This window comes from Anabas testudineus, chromosome 10, assembly GCF_900324465.2.
Source record: "Anabas testudineus chromosome 10, fAnaTes1.2, whole genome shotgun sequence".
Lineage (NCBI taxonomy): Eukaryota > Metazoa > Chordata > Actinopteri > Anabantiformes > Anabantidae > Anabas > Anabas testudineus.
In genome coordinates, this window is record NC_046619.1 from 5,194,103 (window position 1) to 5,212,716 (window position 18,614).

Below are 18,614 nucleotides of genomic sequence, written 5' to 3' on the forward strand. Positions count from 1 at the left end.
TTATCTCACTTTTACAATTTATTTGTGGTCAGTAGTGTTTGAGCCTCCTCAACTTTGGTTTGGTTTATGGTAACAATAAATAATGTGCACATTTCATTTAATTTCTATTCTTGTGACCATGATCCCCAACAAAGCAGTCTAGTGGAAGATGTCTTGGTGCCTAAGGTAGTTCAGTGCTCAGTGGGCTTCTACTCAGGAACCCCAGGAATACCAAATACCCAGGAAGAGTCATGCCCTGTGATATCAACCATAAGTCATAAATATGTATCCTTTGCCTGATTTGCTGTCACCGCCCTGAACTTCAGTTCTATTGTTGGAGCAGGAAGTGCAGGGCTGCAGGCTAATACATGTCTAAATAAATCTAGGTTATTGTGTAGTGTCACAGACAGAGGTTGTTTGAGTCTAGACAACTTTTTTCTACTAAAATACTTGCATGCATGCATACATGCTCTTCATCTAGTAAGGAATCAGATTGTCTTCTTTGTCATTAAGATAACTATGTATATGCTCCTGTATTCTTGTTTCCCCTCATAAGTGTTAAGCGGGGACGGGCAATCTAGGGGTAGTCAGAGGCAATACCTAAAAAATGGTTTAACAATTACAGTACCTATATACAAGTGGATAGACACAAAAATACATTGCTGATTTGTGTCTTCTCAAAAATGCAGTTAGTTTGTTTCTCAGTGCAGTTGTAATGTTAACCAAGCAGCAGGGGCCCCTACATATCTTCTCTAAGTATAAACTGTGCTGCTATTATTTTGAAAGATGTTAACGGAAGCTGCATGAGCTGTAACTGTGAGCTGTGAGATGAAGAGAGATCTCACTCTGCACCAATTTGATCTTCGCAAGACCAATCACAATCGTTTCTTAAACCACCAAAGACTGCAAGAAAGCCCAGACTTGGCATATCTAACATATACAAATCTCTCAGTAATTAAGCTAATTTCCAACAGCAATGATGGTCACATTCTTACGAACAAAGTAGATATTTTAGAACATTTTAGAAACATTCGCGCTAGTTCCGATTTACTGACTTGGTTTGAGAAGGATGTTGGGGTGAGGCGTCTTTTGTCATAGAGACGATCTTTGGCTAGGGGCAGCGCAGACATAAACATGGCAGACAACACAGCTAAACGTGAAATTAGCAACGAGACCGAAGAGTTATCTCAGAAAACCAAGAGGGCGAAAGCCGACCACGGGAATGGTCGAGGAGAAGATGTGAAGGAATCTGAAGCAGGAAATGTGCTGTCTGGTTTCCAGTTAAGCGCCGTGTTGAGTGACTCTGCCCGGGAGAAAAACATCTTTATCCACGGGAAGGTAAAACGTTATGTTAGCTAACTTAACCCTTGTGTTAAAAGGCAGGTGGTTAAATACAGACACGGTGCTTTGAGCTGAAAGCAGCTCAGAGCGGTGTTCGTGAAGTGAAGACTTTGTTCTACTTGATTTCATTCAAAGTTGTGCGCAGCGTCGTCAGTGGACGGATGTATCATTGACCTCCGGTTTGGTGTTTCAAAATAAAAGTCTAAATATTATGCTTGTCCAGACACATTAATGGCCCATTAATATTTATGCTTTAATTATAACGTGAAGTCTATAAATTGATCTTGATTGATGTTTTTTTTACATGTCTGTGAATGCTGGTGACACACTGCACATTCTGCACAATACATCTTTTTCACTTATTACCAGCTTGCTGATCAGGATGCTGTGGTCATCCTGGAGAAGACACCTATCAGGGAAGACACTCTGGCTGAGATCTTTAGTGGTTCCAGGCTGATGCTTGAGATGAAGAACGACATCTACAGCACATATCGGCTCCAAGCTCCTCCTCACCTCAATGGTACAGTTGCTGAAAAATTTGCTGATCGAACAGTCCAGCAACCACTTTGGTCACAAAGAAGGACACGAGATAGCCTGTGTGTTTCTGTTTTCCAGAGATTAAGACCACAGTGGTGTGTCCAGCCACAGAGAAGCATGTAAATAAATACCAGCGTCAGGAGAGTTTCCTGGTGGAGGAGACATGGGAGGACTATCAAACCATCACTTTGCCATACATTCAGGTGCAGAGCTTCAGCGTGCAGGTCAGTGTCCTAATTCACCACCTCTGCTAGATTATTCACTTTTGAATGCTGCAGCACTAACTGTCTGTTTTTCACGACTTTCACACTTCAGTGGGTACACAACATCCTGGAGAAGAAGGCAGAAGCTGAGAGGATAGTTTATGAAGATCCAGATCCAGACAATGGCTTTGTCCTTCTACCTGATTTCAAATGGGACCAAAAACAGGTGAGAGACCACAAATATTGACCAACAGAAACACAAGAAGTAGGAAAGAAATACACACAAGTACTTTGTGTTTGTTTGTTTTAAACCTCTGGTTTTTACACGATAAGAATGAACTTGACATTAGATACAGCTGAATGTTTTCTTGGTAACCAGCAGACAAGCATCAAGACCATTAATTCAGACTTAATACTTGTTGTTAGGGGTAAAGACATGTTTTCAGCAACTGTATAATCTCTGGAATATTTTCATATTATCTGCTCAAGATATTCCTGAACGTCCTGTTAATATAGTTATTATAAAGATCAGTATCCACAATATCTGTCTTCTTCTTTCAGGTAGATGATTTGTATCTGATTGCCATAGTACACCAGAAAGACATTAAGAGTCTCAGAGACCTGACGTCAGATCATGTACCACTGCTGCAGAACGTCTTCCAGAAAGGAAAGGTGAGAGAGTCTTCACATCATCATCAGACTAAAATAATAATAATAATAATAATAATAAAAGCTGCAGTCTGACAGGAACAGCACAAACAGGGCGATAACATTGGTGTACTTGTGGTTCAGGAGGCCATCCTGCAGCGCTACAACCTTCCGTCCAGCAAACTAAGGGTCTACCTGCACTACCAGCCGTCCTACTACCACCTTCACGTCCACTTCACCAAGCTGGGCTACGAGGCGCCGGGCTGCGGTGTGGAGCGCGCCCACCTCCTGGCAGACGTCATCCAGAACCTCCAGTCCGACCCCCAGTACTACCAAACGCGCACCTTGTATTTCCCTCTGAGGGCGGACAATGGACTGCTCAGCAAGTTCAAAGAGGCAGGGAGACTGTAACGTACTGTACACCTGTACACACGTGAAGTTGTTGGTAGTTTTATCCAGACTGTGTTTTTAAGACTGAACCAAGCATTTTGATATCGTTTTTGTTTCTTTTTTAAACTCAACTACAAATATTCTCTGCGAAAGACATTTTTACATATGTGTGACCTAAATTACATGAAGTGATGTTTATATTCTTCCACAACATACAGACTGATTATTGTGTTAGTATTTCACCCACTGATTAATAATCACCATCATTTAATGCATATTCAGATAAACCATCTGTACGTATTTGGGTTTGATGTGTCATCGAGGTGTTTTTCTAATCATTTTCATATGATTCCTGCTTTCTGAGAAATTTAGAGAACGTATAGGAAGCTGTGGATATGACATGAGTCAAACCAGTGGACTCGGTTTTGATGTGTTTTATAAGTTTTGACTCGATGTTGCTAACTGAAATAAAGTCGTTTTTCCTATTTGCCCCGTTTATTTAATCTAATAATCTGATGAATGTGGAACGCTGAAGTCATCAACCACTGTTGAATTAGGTGACGTCTTGACATTTCAGAAATTATCTCCTCGGAGACTTATTGATATATAGCAACTTTCTAATAGTACAGTGATTCTAAGCCAGGGGTGTCCAATCCTGGTCCTCGAGGGCCACTATCCTGCTGGTTTTCCAACTATCTCTGCCTTACCCACTGCTGATTACCTGGATCAGATGTGTTCAGCCAATCAGAAGCTTTAAGTGCAAGGCTGGTTGCAAAACAAGCTGGACAGTGGCCCTTGAGGACCGGGATTGGACACCCCTGTTCTAAGCGCTCCTTAAACTATCAAAGTTCTCAGTTTGACTCTAACAGTAGATGGCAGTGTTCATTCTCCAAGGATCTAACTTTTTTTTTATTTTTTTTTTAACTCAACTGTCTTAATGCAAACAAAAACTTCAGTCTTTGGATAGTCTGGTTTTCTGTCTGTTTTTAGAAAATGAGACCAAATTGCATGTTATAGGTGATGTTTTTTCAGGTCATTTTCTTTCAAACTGTATTTAAGCTGCCTGTCTCACCGTGTTTAGTTGGATTGATACCCTCACTCCTCCAGCAGTGCTGACAGCCTGTGTAGCCTAAGAAGCAGACAGTGGGACAGGCTGCTGTGTTTATTAGTTTGTATTTTCAACTCTACAATCAGATGGTTTCCCTTCTGGGGATGTTCAGACTCGACTCAAGTGTTTCCTAACAGAGACGTGTGTTGGGATGAACATCATCGTGTTATCTCCTGAGCAGTCAGCTGGGCGGTGCTCTGCTTTGTGCCTGCGGTGCGTTCAGACGTCACTCGGAAAAATGACAACTTAAAACTTCTCAAACGTGATAGTTTAGTGGTCTGTTGAATCTCAGGAAACTAAAGCTTGATAGATGACAGTAGGATATTTTTTTTACTGCACTAGAGCCACAAACTTCATATGAAACATTCAGAAGTAACCACAACAGGTTATACATCAGGGATGGAGATGGAGAAATGTTAACATGAACCTATGTCTAGTTTACACAGATTCGCTGTTTGCCCTGCAACATCGGCAACTCCATCAGTTAAGATTGAGCAGAGTCCGAGGCGCCCCTGAACGCAGCAGCAGCAGCAGCGAGCAGGGGACGCCAAGGCAGCAGTGAGACAAGTAATCCAGTCATTAGTCCACTAACTGCGCTCATGTCTTGGTTTCAGTCTCTGAGGGATGACTTCAGTCTGAGGCCGTTTGAGATCGAGCACACTCGGTGAGTATGTCCGCCGTGTTGATGACGAGCTCCACACTTCATCTCCCCCCACAGGAACTTCAGCGCTGATGTCTGATCGGTGATCGATGCATGTGCTCGATGCTCTGATCCCGCAGCGTTTCGCTTTGTTTTGCCTCGGCCGAAGCAGCTGTGGGAAGAAAAGTGGGTTTTCTGCTGGGATCGTGATTTACAGGCAGCATAATGCTTCGATGTAGGTGGGCTGTTTGTGGCTGTAATTAGTCTTAAGAGTCCCTGAAGCCCAGTGGGGAGATTTACAGGCTTGTATTTAAAACATTTAAATGAAGCTCCAGCTGAGAGCTCGTATATATTTATCAACTCTCTCAGTTGATCTGCTTGTCATCCGTGGGAAACGTTGGGAAAGCTGGAAGTTGAGGTTTGGGTCATCATACAAAACTTTGCCAGCAAAGTAATCAACTTTACTCTCAGACAGACATTGTTTCTTTTTCTTCCATTGAAGTGATTAACTCCTAATATAATAGATGTAAAGCTGTTTAGAGATCACTGTGAAATATTTTATGTGAATCCAGCTCATTAAGATGTATTTTAAGATGAAATCTACTTCACGAGTGGGCTTTGTGTGTACCGCCTTACATTAGCCAATCTGTCAATAGGACCCTGGTTCTAAATCCCAACTTCACTGACTGCATGTTATTTATGTTTATTCGCAGACTTAAATTTGAGGTCATATTCTGCCTTTCCTCAGTGGCCAGTCATTCTTTCTGCTCTCATATCTGCGAGATCAGCGTGACAGCGCGTGTCTGATGTCACTGTTTGGTAGAGGCAGGTCAAGGACGGTCCAGATTAAACAGTTATTTTTCACTGTGTGGCCACCAGTGTAATCCTGAACACAGACACTGACTGATTCAGAACAGTATCATGCTGTCTGACAGCAGTGTGAGGATGAAAGACACTATTGATCTGAGCTCTGCTGACCTGATCCTCAAGAGGAAACTGAGGACGACAATGTTGACTTGTGATTGCAGTGTTTCTTCATAGCGAGAGTGACAGTAAATCAAACAAAGAGTCCACTTTAAAGCCTCCACAACCATGATAATCCATGATATTGGACTAGTCATCGGCAGTAAAACCAGTTAGCATTAACACACTGGACGAGGATGTGTGATCTTAAGGGCATCAGTGCTGGTAATCTGACTGAGAAGCTGGATAAATATGCCTCTCTGTGCTGTGTGTGTGTGTGTGTGTGTGTGTGTGTGTGTGTGTGTGTGTGTGTGTGTGTGTGTGTGTGTGTGTGTGTGTGTGTGTGTGTGTGTGTGTGTGTGTGTGTGTGCAGCCTGTCAACTGTCACAGCCTTCCTGATTAGAGGGCTCATCAAGTCATATGTCACCGGGTCTTTGAACAAACCCTCAGAGGTTTGACAGCGATGTCCTGTTCACTGCTCCTCTCTGGAAGTCAATCCTATCATGATCATTCACTGATACACAATTAGACCTGTTGCTGCTGCTGTGACCTCACTGTGTAACTGAAGAGTCTCAAGTGTGAGATTATTCCTCGCTTATTCAGTGTCAGAAACTAATAAATACAAATCTTTGTCAGAGGCAAATGCAAAATGACGACACTATTCACTGCTCAAAAACAATTAAAGGAACACGTACATCTTGCACTGGGCCTCGAGGAACAACTTATTCAAGGCAGCTCATCACGTGAATCAGAGGTGTGTATGGCCTCCACGAGCCTGTATGTACTCCCCACAGTGCCTGCCCATGCTCCTGATGAGTCAGCAGATGATGTCCTGGGGGAATCTTCTCTCAGACCCGGATCAGAGGATCGGTCAGCTCCTGGACAGTCTGTGGTGGTGTTTGGTGGATGGTGGATGTCAGATACACTGATACATAACGTCCCATAGATGCTCAGTTGGATTCAGGTCTGGGGAACATGAGGGCCAGTCAGTGGTATGACTGCTTTCATCATCCAGGAACTGCCTAAACACATGAGGCTGGGCAGTGTCCTGGTCCAGCATAACGTTCACCACAACGTGATCAGACTCTTTCACACCTGACACATGAGCTCAGTGTGAACCTGCTCTCATATGTGAAGAAAACAGAGCAGCAGTGGTGGACCTGCCAGTTGTGGTGCTCTCTGGTGAGGATGTCCAGGCCCTCGCCCTCCCTCATGGAGTCTGTTGCTGACAGCTTGGTCAGAAACATGCACTCTAGTAGCCTGTTGGAGGTCGTTTTGTAGGGCTCTCGCAGTGCACTGCCTGTTTCTGGAGCAGGTTTAGGTCCTGCTGCTGGGTTTTTGCCCTTCTACAGCCCTGTTTGTGTCTTCATTGCACCTGTTGTTACTTTCATTTGCACCAAAGCAGGTGAAAAAATGGTCAAAATGTATTTGCACATAAGTTACATGACCATTTTAACTAGTTATAAATACATTGCAGATACGTACAGTATGTCTAATGTGAATTCATTTGGTCCAATGAATGCTAAATCCTCTAAACTATCAAAATGGAACTCTACATATCTGAATGTAATTCTGGATTTGAACTATTTCATGGTGAAACAGCCGACCCGACATATTAGCCTTTAGCTACGCATGATGTGTTTAATTTTTGGCAGCGAGTCCAGATTTCTGTGCGTGGAAGCCTCTGTCGATGCCATTTAGGAGAAAGTTTGGGATTTTAATTTGAAACTTCCTGCATGTGGGGAAGAATAACTGCTAAAAATGATGGGTTGTCTTTCTTGCAGCCCCCAGCTGATGATTTAGGATGATAAGTAGTTTTAATTAGAAACACTGCTTGGTGTAATAAAGCAGTGTTTTGAGGAATTTATTTGATTTGCTTCATCTGTGATCGGATAGAGAGCACGCTGATCAGCAGGAGCTTCAATGAGGTTCAATGAAAGCTGCAGCTTCAGGTTATTGGGTTGTTGTCTTTCAGTTAGACCTTTTGACTCCTGTGCCTCCTGTTGCTTCAACACACACACACACACACACACACACACACACACACACACACACACACACACACAGATTAGACCTGTGAGTGAGCAAATAGACCTCAGCTGGGACCTGAGACCTGAGATAGAGAAGAAGAAGAAGAGAGCTCTCTTCTTGTTGCAGCAGTGTGATCTGTGTACGATCTCTCACACACCACCCAGTGTGGCAGGCTGCAGGGAAGGAGTACGATTACAGGGCTATTTACATTACAGCATAGAGCGGCAGAGAATTGGGTCGAGAGAGAAGATGGTTTCCAGATGTGAGGTGGAATTCGGAGCTACAGTGACTCCCCTCCTCCTCCTCCTCCTCCTCCTCCTCCTCCTCGTCCTTACAGAGAATCACAGAGAGATCTGGATCGGTCTGCGCATGTTGTAATGGAGAGAATAGGAGACAGGGAGAAACCACAAAAAGAGGAGAAGGAGAAGGCGTTGCACTGCTGGGGTGAGTGAGAGGAACTGGAGCCAGCAAAGGGGGAAAAAAAGAAGTGATGGCGATGAGAAAAAGATGGAAAGGAGAAAAGCACGGCCACTTGGTTGGACACAAGCCCAAAGATCTAACTGGGAGAAAGTCGGACCAGTGGAGAGTGTTTTAGTAGTAATTCACAGCTTCATTCTCCAAATGTTTTACATGTATCTACCTTTCATAAGAGTCTTAGCTGAGGTTATCATATGTAGTAAATCTATTCATGGATTGGAGTCCTGCTCTAGTAGTGCAGCCACGCTCACTGATAATAGCTCAAGTTTAACAGGGATCAATTTTGTCCAAGCTGTGGAAACATTATATAGCACGCTGTAGAATAATGTAACAGCAAAATGCTGGACTGGGCAGAAAATTAGAGTAAATGTGCAAACACATGGTCAACACTCGTCATGGTGACATAGCTCATGTTGGTTTCAACTGTCAACTCATTTTGTCTTTATTTAACAAATCAGCCCACTGATCTGAATGAGAATGACCTGGTTTATTTCAGCCTGATATCACCACGATGGTCTGTTAGGATCCAGAGCCTTTTAAAACTACTACTGTCTGTAAACTTCAAAGTGCAGTCAGATTATTAAATGATGCTCACACTGGTCTTCACCTTGCACTCTGTGTGTGTGTGTGTGTGTGTCCGTGTGTGTCCTCCATGCTGTCACCTTCTTGATCTTCTGTACTTCACTATCAGTTTCCTCCCGCCCCCCCTCTTTCAGTCCAGACTCAGGCCTGTTTCAGGAAATACCAGCATCCCCCTTTTTTTTTTTTTTTTCATCGAAGGGAAACTGACCAGCATTCCTCTGGGCTGTATAAACAGAAAGCCGTAGGATTGATACACATGTATACACACACACACACACACACACACACACACACACACACACACACACACACACACACACACACACACACACACTCAGGCACACAGTAACATGAAGAACTGCTCTCTGTGATCCAATTGGACGCACAGCACTAACAAATTCCTACACATACAGTAGAGACAGAGAGTGTGGATAGCCGCGTTTGGACAACTCCTCCTGTTCATATTTGGAATGTAAAAGGAGTGAGGGGCCAGGTGTTTCACATACTGAACTCCTAAATCTCATAGTCAACTTCATTTGGACTCTTAAAAAGGAAAAGTAATACTCCTAGACTGGATGTGCTATGACCGATTGTTAAATAAGAGACAAACACCACCTGCATATTTACACATACACTAATCAAAAAGTGATTATTAACAAAGCACCAGATCACTTTATGTAACATGTCCCCCGCGTTATTATCAGTCTACGCTCCCCCACAGTTGACAGTGTCCAAACCCATTCCTCATTTTGCTCGATACCTGACATATAATTATTGCTTATTTAAGGGTTAATTGATTGTTAATTGAAATCCACCAGTCCTCTCAGCACTGTGGCTCGTAGGTTTTTCAATATACTGATGTCAGCGGTTCTTATAAAGATAAGTCTGTCTGTATGTGGATGCTTAGATGCTGCTCTGGTAACAGCACACTGAAGTGATTCCTCAGTAATGTCAGACTGTGTTTCTACTTCAGTCTGTGTGTAAGTGCAGGTCCTTCACACCTGTTTACATTGAGGGTATCACAGATTTTCCTTATTGGAGTAAAACTAGTGGATTTGTGTGCTTCTCTATCAGTGTGTGGTGCATTGTTCAGTCAAACCTGTGGGTCACGGCCTCCTCTGCTGTCTGGTATCTGAGTGCCAGCTTAACCTCTCTAATTTGTTTGACCTAGTTTAATGTGAGCGGAATCAGACTGAAGGTGTTTGACTTTGAAGCTTTTTTTTTTTTTGTCTTTACTATAGCCTCATGCTCTTATCAATTTCACTCAGTTAGTTCAGTTTGTTAGAGAAGTCTGAGTATTACAACATGGAAAGTCCTCAAAACTGCAGCCGAAACTGGAAACATCGATTTATTTACATCATTCTGGAGAAAAAAAAGGCAGAGAATCAAGAAGGGAAAACCCAGGATCCGGGATTCTTGGTAAGTGAAGCAGTTCTGCCTTAGATTGGTCCTTCCTGATGGTTTACAGGCATGTCATGTCTTGTGGGCTCTGTAGTGAGCAGTGTGTGTGTCAGTGAGCATAGAGGAATTGCTCAATCCCAGCATGGCAAAACCGATCTTACTCACAGTTTGTGTATCATGCTGTTGAAATGGAGCCGATGACTCTGGAGCTGACACACACACACACACACACACGCACACACACACACACACACACACACACACACAGGCCTCCTGTCACTCAGACTCTAGCCGTTTCAACCTGTTTGAAATGAAGAATGAATGACACAGACAACTTTTAGTTCGGGCATGTGTTGGATTGAGTAATGTGTTACAATAACACCACTCTGCTGTGGATGGTCTGATTAATGTGATTTGTTATCGCCGGTAGATTCAGAGGAAACGCGATACTGTCTGTATTTATGTAACAGATTGATGTCGAAGGTCCCACTGGGTGAGAGAAGTTTCCATGAAAACAAATCTTTCACTTTCACTAATCTCACTAACGTGTCGGGACATGGCAGGTCATAGAGAATGATTTCAAACGTCTGATTGTTCTGAACTGAAGGGATCCCACACTGATCTGGTTCATTTGCTAAAATGGGCTCCTCCTCTTGATTGTGTGTACAGTATATATGTGTCTTTGAGGATCTAGCAGCGGGGAATCTCAGAAGCTCATCCTTATGTCACCTTACAGCCACACGCACTCAGAGGAACTACAGTGGCTGTCGGTTCTTGAGCTCACTACTTAAAGTGATTAGCAGCGACAGGCTGTTGTGCGACCACTAGGCCTCCTGCTGTGATAGAATGATTAACATGGGGAGCTGTGTTTTTGTCCATCTGATGGACATGCAGGAGACGACCATTTCTGTGTTGAGGTATAGCAAAGAGTGGAGTATGAGTTAATGCGGGGCAGTCTCACAGTCGCCTCCTCCGTCACTCCTCCTCCCTCCTTATCTCCCTTCTTCCTGAAGCCCTCCCACCACAGCATCACCAGTGTGGAGACTGGTGAGGAGAGAGAGAGCCACGCAGCAGCCACTCATTCATTTAGTCTATAGTTTTTCCCTTTAGTTCATGTGCAAGGAGTCTTTGTACTTCTTTTTGAAGCCACGTTTGTTAGGGGAGGATAAAAAAAAACAATCTCATGTTTTTGACATAAAAAAATCCTTATTAATTTGAAAAGGAGGTTCTGTTTTTATCCCTGTTGAGCTTCTTGTGTGATATTCTGATCCTGTTTACAATCCCACTTTGGCTGTTGCTGTATGTGACTGTTGGAGTGGTTAACGTCTGGCTTACTGTTGTGCCTCTGCTGCCAAATGTTGGAGAAGGGACTTCTGTATGAAATTTAACTTTAGAGGAGCTCCAGCTCAGAGGAGAGGGTGATCTTCTCTTGCAGAGAGGCATCCTGTCTGTTGCAAAGCTTTGCAGGAGGGAAAGGGACACCGATGCGGAAGAAAACGAATAGGTATTGGATTTGAAGGCTTCGTATTCGACAGGTCCTCGGACATCAAGGCATCGTTCGCTTTGCAAAGGGGGAGAAGGACAGATTCTCTTTTTTTGGAAAACAAATTTTAGTTTTTGCTTCATTTCAGCGTTGAAGCATGGCAGGAATGTATGGATGCTTCAAGGGCAGGAAGTAAGTGTGAGACCTGAACTATCACTTGAGCATTGCAACATACTGTTTTGACAGTGCACCTGGCAACATTGTATTGCTCATCTGTATTGCTTCATCTAGCTGTCCACTGACGGCATAATGAACACCACTTTTCCATCTCAGTCAGATGTAGATGTGGGTGCTGTTTGCTCTTTTAACAGGGTTTGTCGTATTCAGCGCAAAGCTGTATTTTAATAGAGGCCACTGCCACGGTTGCAAAACTAGGAAGAAACATCTAATACAACATGCAGTGATAATTGTTAAAAGTAGCACGCTCTGCTACTGAAACTGTGCATATCTCCAAATGCTGATGATAGTAGCAAATATTTTCATAGAGAACACAGATTTGAATAATTTGCCTATTGGGGACTTTTCCAGAGTTGACACTGTCTTTTGTTGCAGCAGTCTAATCAAACTTTAGTTTCTCATTGTTTACTGAGACAATTGATGACTTGTAGTTGGCACTAACAGTCGACTGTGTGACTCAGCGCTGATGGACTGAAATGACTAATTTGACACTGGAAGAGGGTAATTACTTAGAAATTCCCTGAACTAAATCTTGTTTTGGGTTTCATGCTGGAGAATCATGTGGATGATGATGATTTCCTGTAAATTGCCTGGAAAGCAAGTTATATTGTTACTACAGTAATGGCTCTGAATGCATTTGACCTTTCTTCATTCTTCATTTTTGAGGACATGTTTTCTTAAAGCTGATGGAGATTTTCGGTGACTTTGTTGCTTTGAATTTCCTATATATAGGACTCTGGGCTTGGCACTGTGCGACTGGACCACAGTGGCCTACAATAATAAGTGCCTTTAGCATTTTGCTTAGAGTAAAGTAGCCTTTTTTGGTACCAGGGCTGTATAGATGTGGTTTTGAGCACACTGACACCCCTTCCACTTGCTTTGTGTCTGTCCTTTCAGTATCATGGCATGACAACAATACAGGCTTTTATGGCACACTCAGCAGAGTTGACTTAGACAAACATTTTGTTTGTGTGTGTGACACAGAGAAAGAAAGTGAATAAGGAGGAGAGAGGGTGAGCTGCAGGACAGCTCCACACAGAACCACAGCTTATCCTGAAACTGATGAAAGATATTGTAACTTCTACTCACTTATGAGTATGTGGTGTTTAGGTGGTCTCCTGTGAAGGACTAGTTCAGCTAACATTAGATTACATTTTTTTCTAGGATGTGTCACAACTTGCACATGCAGAGTAATCAGAAAGTTCAAGTACGTCAAAAGTGAGCATTCATTTCTGTTTTCAGTAGAAAGCAGCAAAAGTTACTACAAGTCAGATGGTATGACGTAACACATTTTCTAGAAACATTAAACATAGACAGTGAAAAATAAATAATAGATAATTAAATATTTTCTTATAATCCTACAATGAAAATATTGGTCAAAAGACAGGGTTTTCAGTCAACTCTCTGGTTTTAGAGTTAGCTTTAGTACGTAGCCACCCAAAAATGAAGTATCTGGTTTGAAACCTGCTCTTGTTTGCCCCTGGATAGATTAAGAATCTGTTGTTTAAATAAGAAGAATAGTTTAGAGTAGTAAATCTGCCTCTGTTTTCATTGTAAACATACAGTGTCTGCTGTTTGGGAAGGGACAGACAAACAGAACTGGATGACAGATCACTCCTCATTCCTCAGTATTTCAAGCTGCAGAGAGCAGAGCATGAGCAATTTTTAATTTTAGTATAGTAGTTGATTTGAAGTTTTACATCCAGATCACCAGTAGTATAGAACTTTACCGTCGAAACAGGTGGCATCCTTAAGGCTGACAACAAGTGTGTCTTTCCCTGGGCCCCCATCTTCCCCGATGTTTCCCTTGGCTGACAGTCGTTACGTAACCACAGTAAGTTGAGTTTGTTCAGCAGGAATGGTGATGCAGCTGTGAATGAATGTGCAGAGTGACTGATGAGGGTGTTTGGTCAGTTTCTGTCTTGAGTCCATGTAAGGCTTGTTGCTAAGAGCACAGCACCGTTTCAAACAGGAGCAGAAAGGAGATGGAGCAGCGAGTGTGGCCGAGGAAGGAGAGCTGGAAGACAAAAGAAGCCTCAAACCAGAAAGAATGCTGTGGAAATAGTAACCATACCGGGGTGAAAACGTTGTGGAGCTATTTGGACGAGATTTTCAAAGCGATTTGAAATCTTTACTGAGAATTTCACTGATTTACTGTTGTTCCAGAGTTCCTTTGGGTCTGTTCAGTTTAGACATGAGTAAAATGTTCCAGGAACAAATACTTTTGTTACAATTATTACTTTATTCTGATTGTGTCAACACTTGTAGCTCATTACTCAGTGTTACATTAGACACAGTCAGTTTGCTGGGTCACAATCTATGACCCCTGTGTTTTTTTTTCTTCTAAACTTACATTTTCCATTCAAAGCCATCTGTAACATGAAACTCAAATCAAACTGATCAGTAAAGCATGTGAAAACATTGTAACAGTTAGTTTAGCAGTGTGCACTCTCTAACCTTAAAAGAAGCGCTCCATCCTCTACCACTGTTTTGCATCATACAAACTCTGTGGCACTGACAAGGTCGCTAGAGCTAATTCTGCAGTGAAGTTCATAAACTAATCTGGTGATTTAAGCTGTCCAAAGCCCAATAGCAGCGCTTCAGATTGATCGACCCATGCGCTCTGTCATTTTGTTCCTAAGGATTTTATATCATGTTCAATTAATTTTCATTTGGAGGCAGAAGCACTTTGTATCCAGTAGATTACTGTTCTTCTCATCTTTGAATCGGTCCTGCACCTAAAATAAATTCAACAAGTGCTGCCCAATATTGTTACTTTCTCAAATCTCTTTTGCATTTCAAGGAGAGCATTTCAAATAACACGTGGGAGTTGGGGTTCATGACTGAAATTTCAGGAGTCATTTTCTTCTTAGTCACCGTTTCCTGCTGACAATGCATGCATGTTCTAAAGACCGTGTTCCCAGTTAGATATGTGCAGCTGGACAAGAGACAGAGAAACAAACCAAGAGAGATGGAGAAGGGATGCTGAGATAAAGAGGCAGGAATACAAGAATGAACAATCTGCGGGGGTGGAGGAAGTAATGAAACGTTGGTGTGTAGCCATGTTATCTGGTCACATTCTTTTATATATTTCTCATATCCTTTTATGGCCCTTTGGCTCAAAATGAGCTTCTTCATGCAACGGAGATCGGTTGGACAATAAGAGTGATCCTGATCCTGGGTGAACACCGCCCTATTTACACGCTGTTCCCCATTAATGTTTTATTAGAGAACATGTAGACATGTGTTGCAAGATGGCAGAATTCTTAGCTTTTTCCTTTCAATAGATGAGAAAACTGATCCCACTCTCGTGTTTGTATGTTACAGATGAAGCTAGAACCATCTGGTGATATTTCAGAAGACAAAGTTGAACAGCTACATTATCAAATTCTTTGTTAAAAGTTTGTATTATTTTGTGGAGGCACGTAGAGCAATTGTATGACAGCATACAGAGAAACATTCAGATAAACCCCAGTGAAGGCTGCTGGAAGACACTCAGAACATCTGACATCCATCTGTAGGTGTGGGTGGATACATAAACTCTCATCTATTGTAACTTCTTAAACACAAATACCTGCTCTGGGCAGAGCATGTTGGAAACGTAGCAGAGTGTAGAAGAGCACGGTGAGGGAGTGCTTCAAGCTTAAGTTGCATAAGGTAGATCAACTCGGTTGTAGAGTCACCAAACACTGATATCAGATTAAAATGTGTTGATTAAAGCTACTGGATATTGTCAGTGTGCACAGAGGAAAGACGACTAGAGACTGGAGCGTAAAATTCAGGCAACGTTATCAGATTTGAACCTAAAACATCATAATTCTTTACATTTTTGTGTTTAATGTTACCAGAATCTCATGTTGCTGTTAACACACCTAAAAATTGACGTGTATGCTGGACTACAGCTATATCTGTACAGAGCTGCTCCTAGTAGAGCCAGTGTATCATTTCAGCTGCGTGGAGAAAATCCCTTTTAGTGCATGTTGCATTTCTGTCTTTCTCTCTCTCTCTGGAAATTGAAGGCTTGTGGCTCGTCGTAGACCCACTAACATCATATTACAGAAGCCAATTCATCTGCACTTCCTCTGCTCAGTCTCTCATCTCCTCTTGCTATGCAGGGACTGAAGTTCAGGACCTGTTTTAGTATCTCAAATGCACTATGGTGGAACAGATGGTTGATTCCAAAATACAGTAAACTGTAGGTCCCTGACTGGTCTTTTTTAGATTTTCACATGGCTCTCACCTGTGATATACTGATGACGAACCATACTGTAGTCAAGAGAATCCAGATTAGCAGTCATGGAAGAACAATCTCAGTGCTCATCACCTCAAACATCTGGATCTTTTTTAGTTTTTTTGTGTGTGTGTGTGTTATTTTGAATGCAGTGTATCATGCTTCAGATCATATAAAAGCTACTATAATATTCCAAATGAGCCGGTTTACAGCAGGGAGTTCATTCATAGATGCTTTTAGCTTGTGCTGCTCCAACAGTTTTCACATGACTTGGGTTGAGCGCTGCTTTTACGGCGTACAACAACACAGAACAAGAGGTTTGTTCTGCTTGCCTAATGGAAAGTCATTACTGTCATTTAATCATGTTATCCAAGGCAGGGAGTGTTACGAGGTTTGCTGAACTAGTTGCAGCTAGAGCCACTGAAAATCTGCAGCACTGGACATCTGAACAATGTCAAAATATTTGGTTTAAAAGCTGCCATGAACAGTACATTTGTCCCTTGCTAGACTCTCAACCACTGTCTCTGCAACTGATTCATTGTCAATCTGTTACTCTGCTGTGCCTAATTGCTGTTGTAATGTAATCAGGTCCATACTAGCCCAGTTTAGTGCTGGTGGTACAGAAGGATTAGGACTGGAGTGGAGTGGATTTGTGTTGTAAAAGCTTTAAGTCCAACAGGGGAACTGCTATTAAAACCTCTATGTTACTAGATGAGATTATTTATTTTAGATAATCAAGATAGATACATGCTTCTGTATGCAGCAAAACCATGTTAGAATCATTAATGGGTTTTTTAATCGTATTGAAAGCACATTTTCAAGTCAAGTCAAAGGTCTGTTCTCTGTTCAGAGTTGTCGAGTCAGACGTCAGAGCAGACATCTGCATGTCTGTGCTGATGAGCCAATTAGTCAGCACCATAAGCCTGTGAGGCTGTGAGTCTGGTAACACTGGTTCCATTGAGGGATTAAGACCGGACTAGACTGGATTTGCTTTACATCAGAAGGACAGGAACTGCATGGACAGAGTCCAGCTACAGTCATAAAGGAGCCATCATTCACTCCTGTGTTTTTCGGACTCTCTCTTAGATCTAATGATGTATTTATAGGGTTTTCTCCCCTGTTAACATGTAGAGATCCTGGATGAAGGCTATTTTTACCTTGTAGACCTGGACACTGTTCAGTCCAGTCATGATGGATTTGTGTTGTCTGGATTTGGACAGTGTTCTGTCTCCTTCAGCCGGACTTCACGTACAGCACATGGCATGGCACAGAGGTGTGTGTCTTTGGTCACTCGGTTGTGTGTATGTTCGCTTCATAGCCGAGATTTAAGGTCCTGGACAAATATGGACACAATATCTTCTGTGTGTGTGTGTCAGTGTCAGTGCGTGCTTACAGTTTGTGGGTGTTAATGAGGTTATTTCATCGGTACCTGAGTCTGTATTGCGCTGAATTCCGCTACGTGCTAATCCATTGTTATGTAATGAGGCTGACACACACACACACACACACACACACACACACACACACACACACACACACACACACACACACACTCATATCCTCTCATGCACAGACACACACTTACTGGCTTCCAAATAAAGCTAATGATGTGCCTGGGAGTGTTTACACTGCATGCAATCTAATGCTGCTGAAGGATTAGTACTTGAAATAAAACAGAGTTAATAAACAACTGCAGGAAAAGCACAAGTCATGAAACAATGCAAAATGAAAAATGTAAGAAAACAATGTTTGCAATAGCCTCATACAAATAAGGTATTAAGGGTCCGAAATGGCTGTTAAGTGTTACACTGTGCCTGTGAAATATAGTTTTAACATTATGACGAAAGACTCTTAACAGATTCATAAGGCGCTTCACACCCACTTCAATGTGTTCGACTGGAAGATAATGTTATACTGCTGGAGTCCATTTATGAACAATATTTGTTTAACGCAGCTATGAAATGAGTAATAATATCTATAAAAAATGTTTGCAAATACAACGTTTTAGAAACAAATCACTTCTTCAACATGCATTTTAAGTATCATTTTTAGTTTAGTCCTATATGACGGCGCTTTTCAAATGAGATACTTACTATACCTATAGTGAGGCTTTGTGTTGTATGACTTTATGTTGAAAAAAAATACCACCTGTAACTTTAGCATGTACTCAGAAAAATACTCATCGTGTCCTGTAGCTTTCATAGTAAATACTGGTTTATAGTTGGTCCACATCCAGAGATTCATTTATCTATGACAAACATGCGTTTGTGATACGTACACATGTGGTTCAGAAATGTAAGCTTCATAACCAAATGTCTGCCTTTTGTAGCTTAAATACAGTGACTACCAGTAAAAAGCTGTTG

The 18,614-nt window shown here is 42.1% G+C and overlaps 2 protein-coding genes across 6 annotated transcripts in view; both read left to right on the forward strand.

Moving 5' to 3' along the window:
* The first annotated feature begins 1,083 nt into the window (after positions 1 to 1,083).
* On the forward strand, positions 1,084 to 3,583 carry LOC113160139 (m7GpppX diphosphatase-like). Its single transcript, XM_026357210.1, has 6 exons — positions 1,084 to 1,317; positions 1,690 to 1,840; positions 1,936 to 2,081; positions 2,173 to 2,286; positions 2,622 to 2,732; positions 2,853 to 3,583. The coding sequence occupies exons 1-6, from the start codon at positions 1,114 to 1,116 to the stop codon at positions 3,117 to 3,119; spliced, it is 993 nt and encodes a 330-aa protein (XP_026212995.1). The 5' UTR covers positions 1,084 to 1,113; the 3' UTR covers positions 3,120 to 3,583.
* Positions 3,584 to 4,743: 1,160 nt separating this feature from the next.
* Positions 4,744 to 18,614, forward strand: part of zgc:66433 (DUF4592 domain-containing protein) — a 36,145-nt gene continuing 22,274 nt past the window's right edge. For 2 of the 5 annotated variants that reach the window (XM_026357744.1, XM_026357745.1), the window contains exon 1: positions 11,405 to 11,975. In XM_026357744.1, the coding sequence (XP_026213529.1) occupies positions 11,941 to 11,975 (35 nt within the window). In that variant the 5' untranslated portion in view covers positions 11,405 to 11,940. Of the gene's footprint in view, positions 4,871 to 11,404; positions 11,976 to 13,726; positions 13,855 to 18,614 lie in introns of those variants that run through there. The other 3 variants (XM_026357742.1, XM_026357743.1, XM_026357746.1) reach the window with 3 other exon arrangements.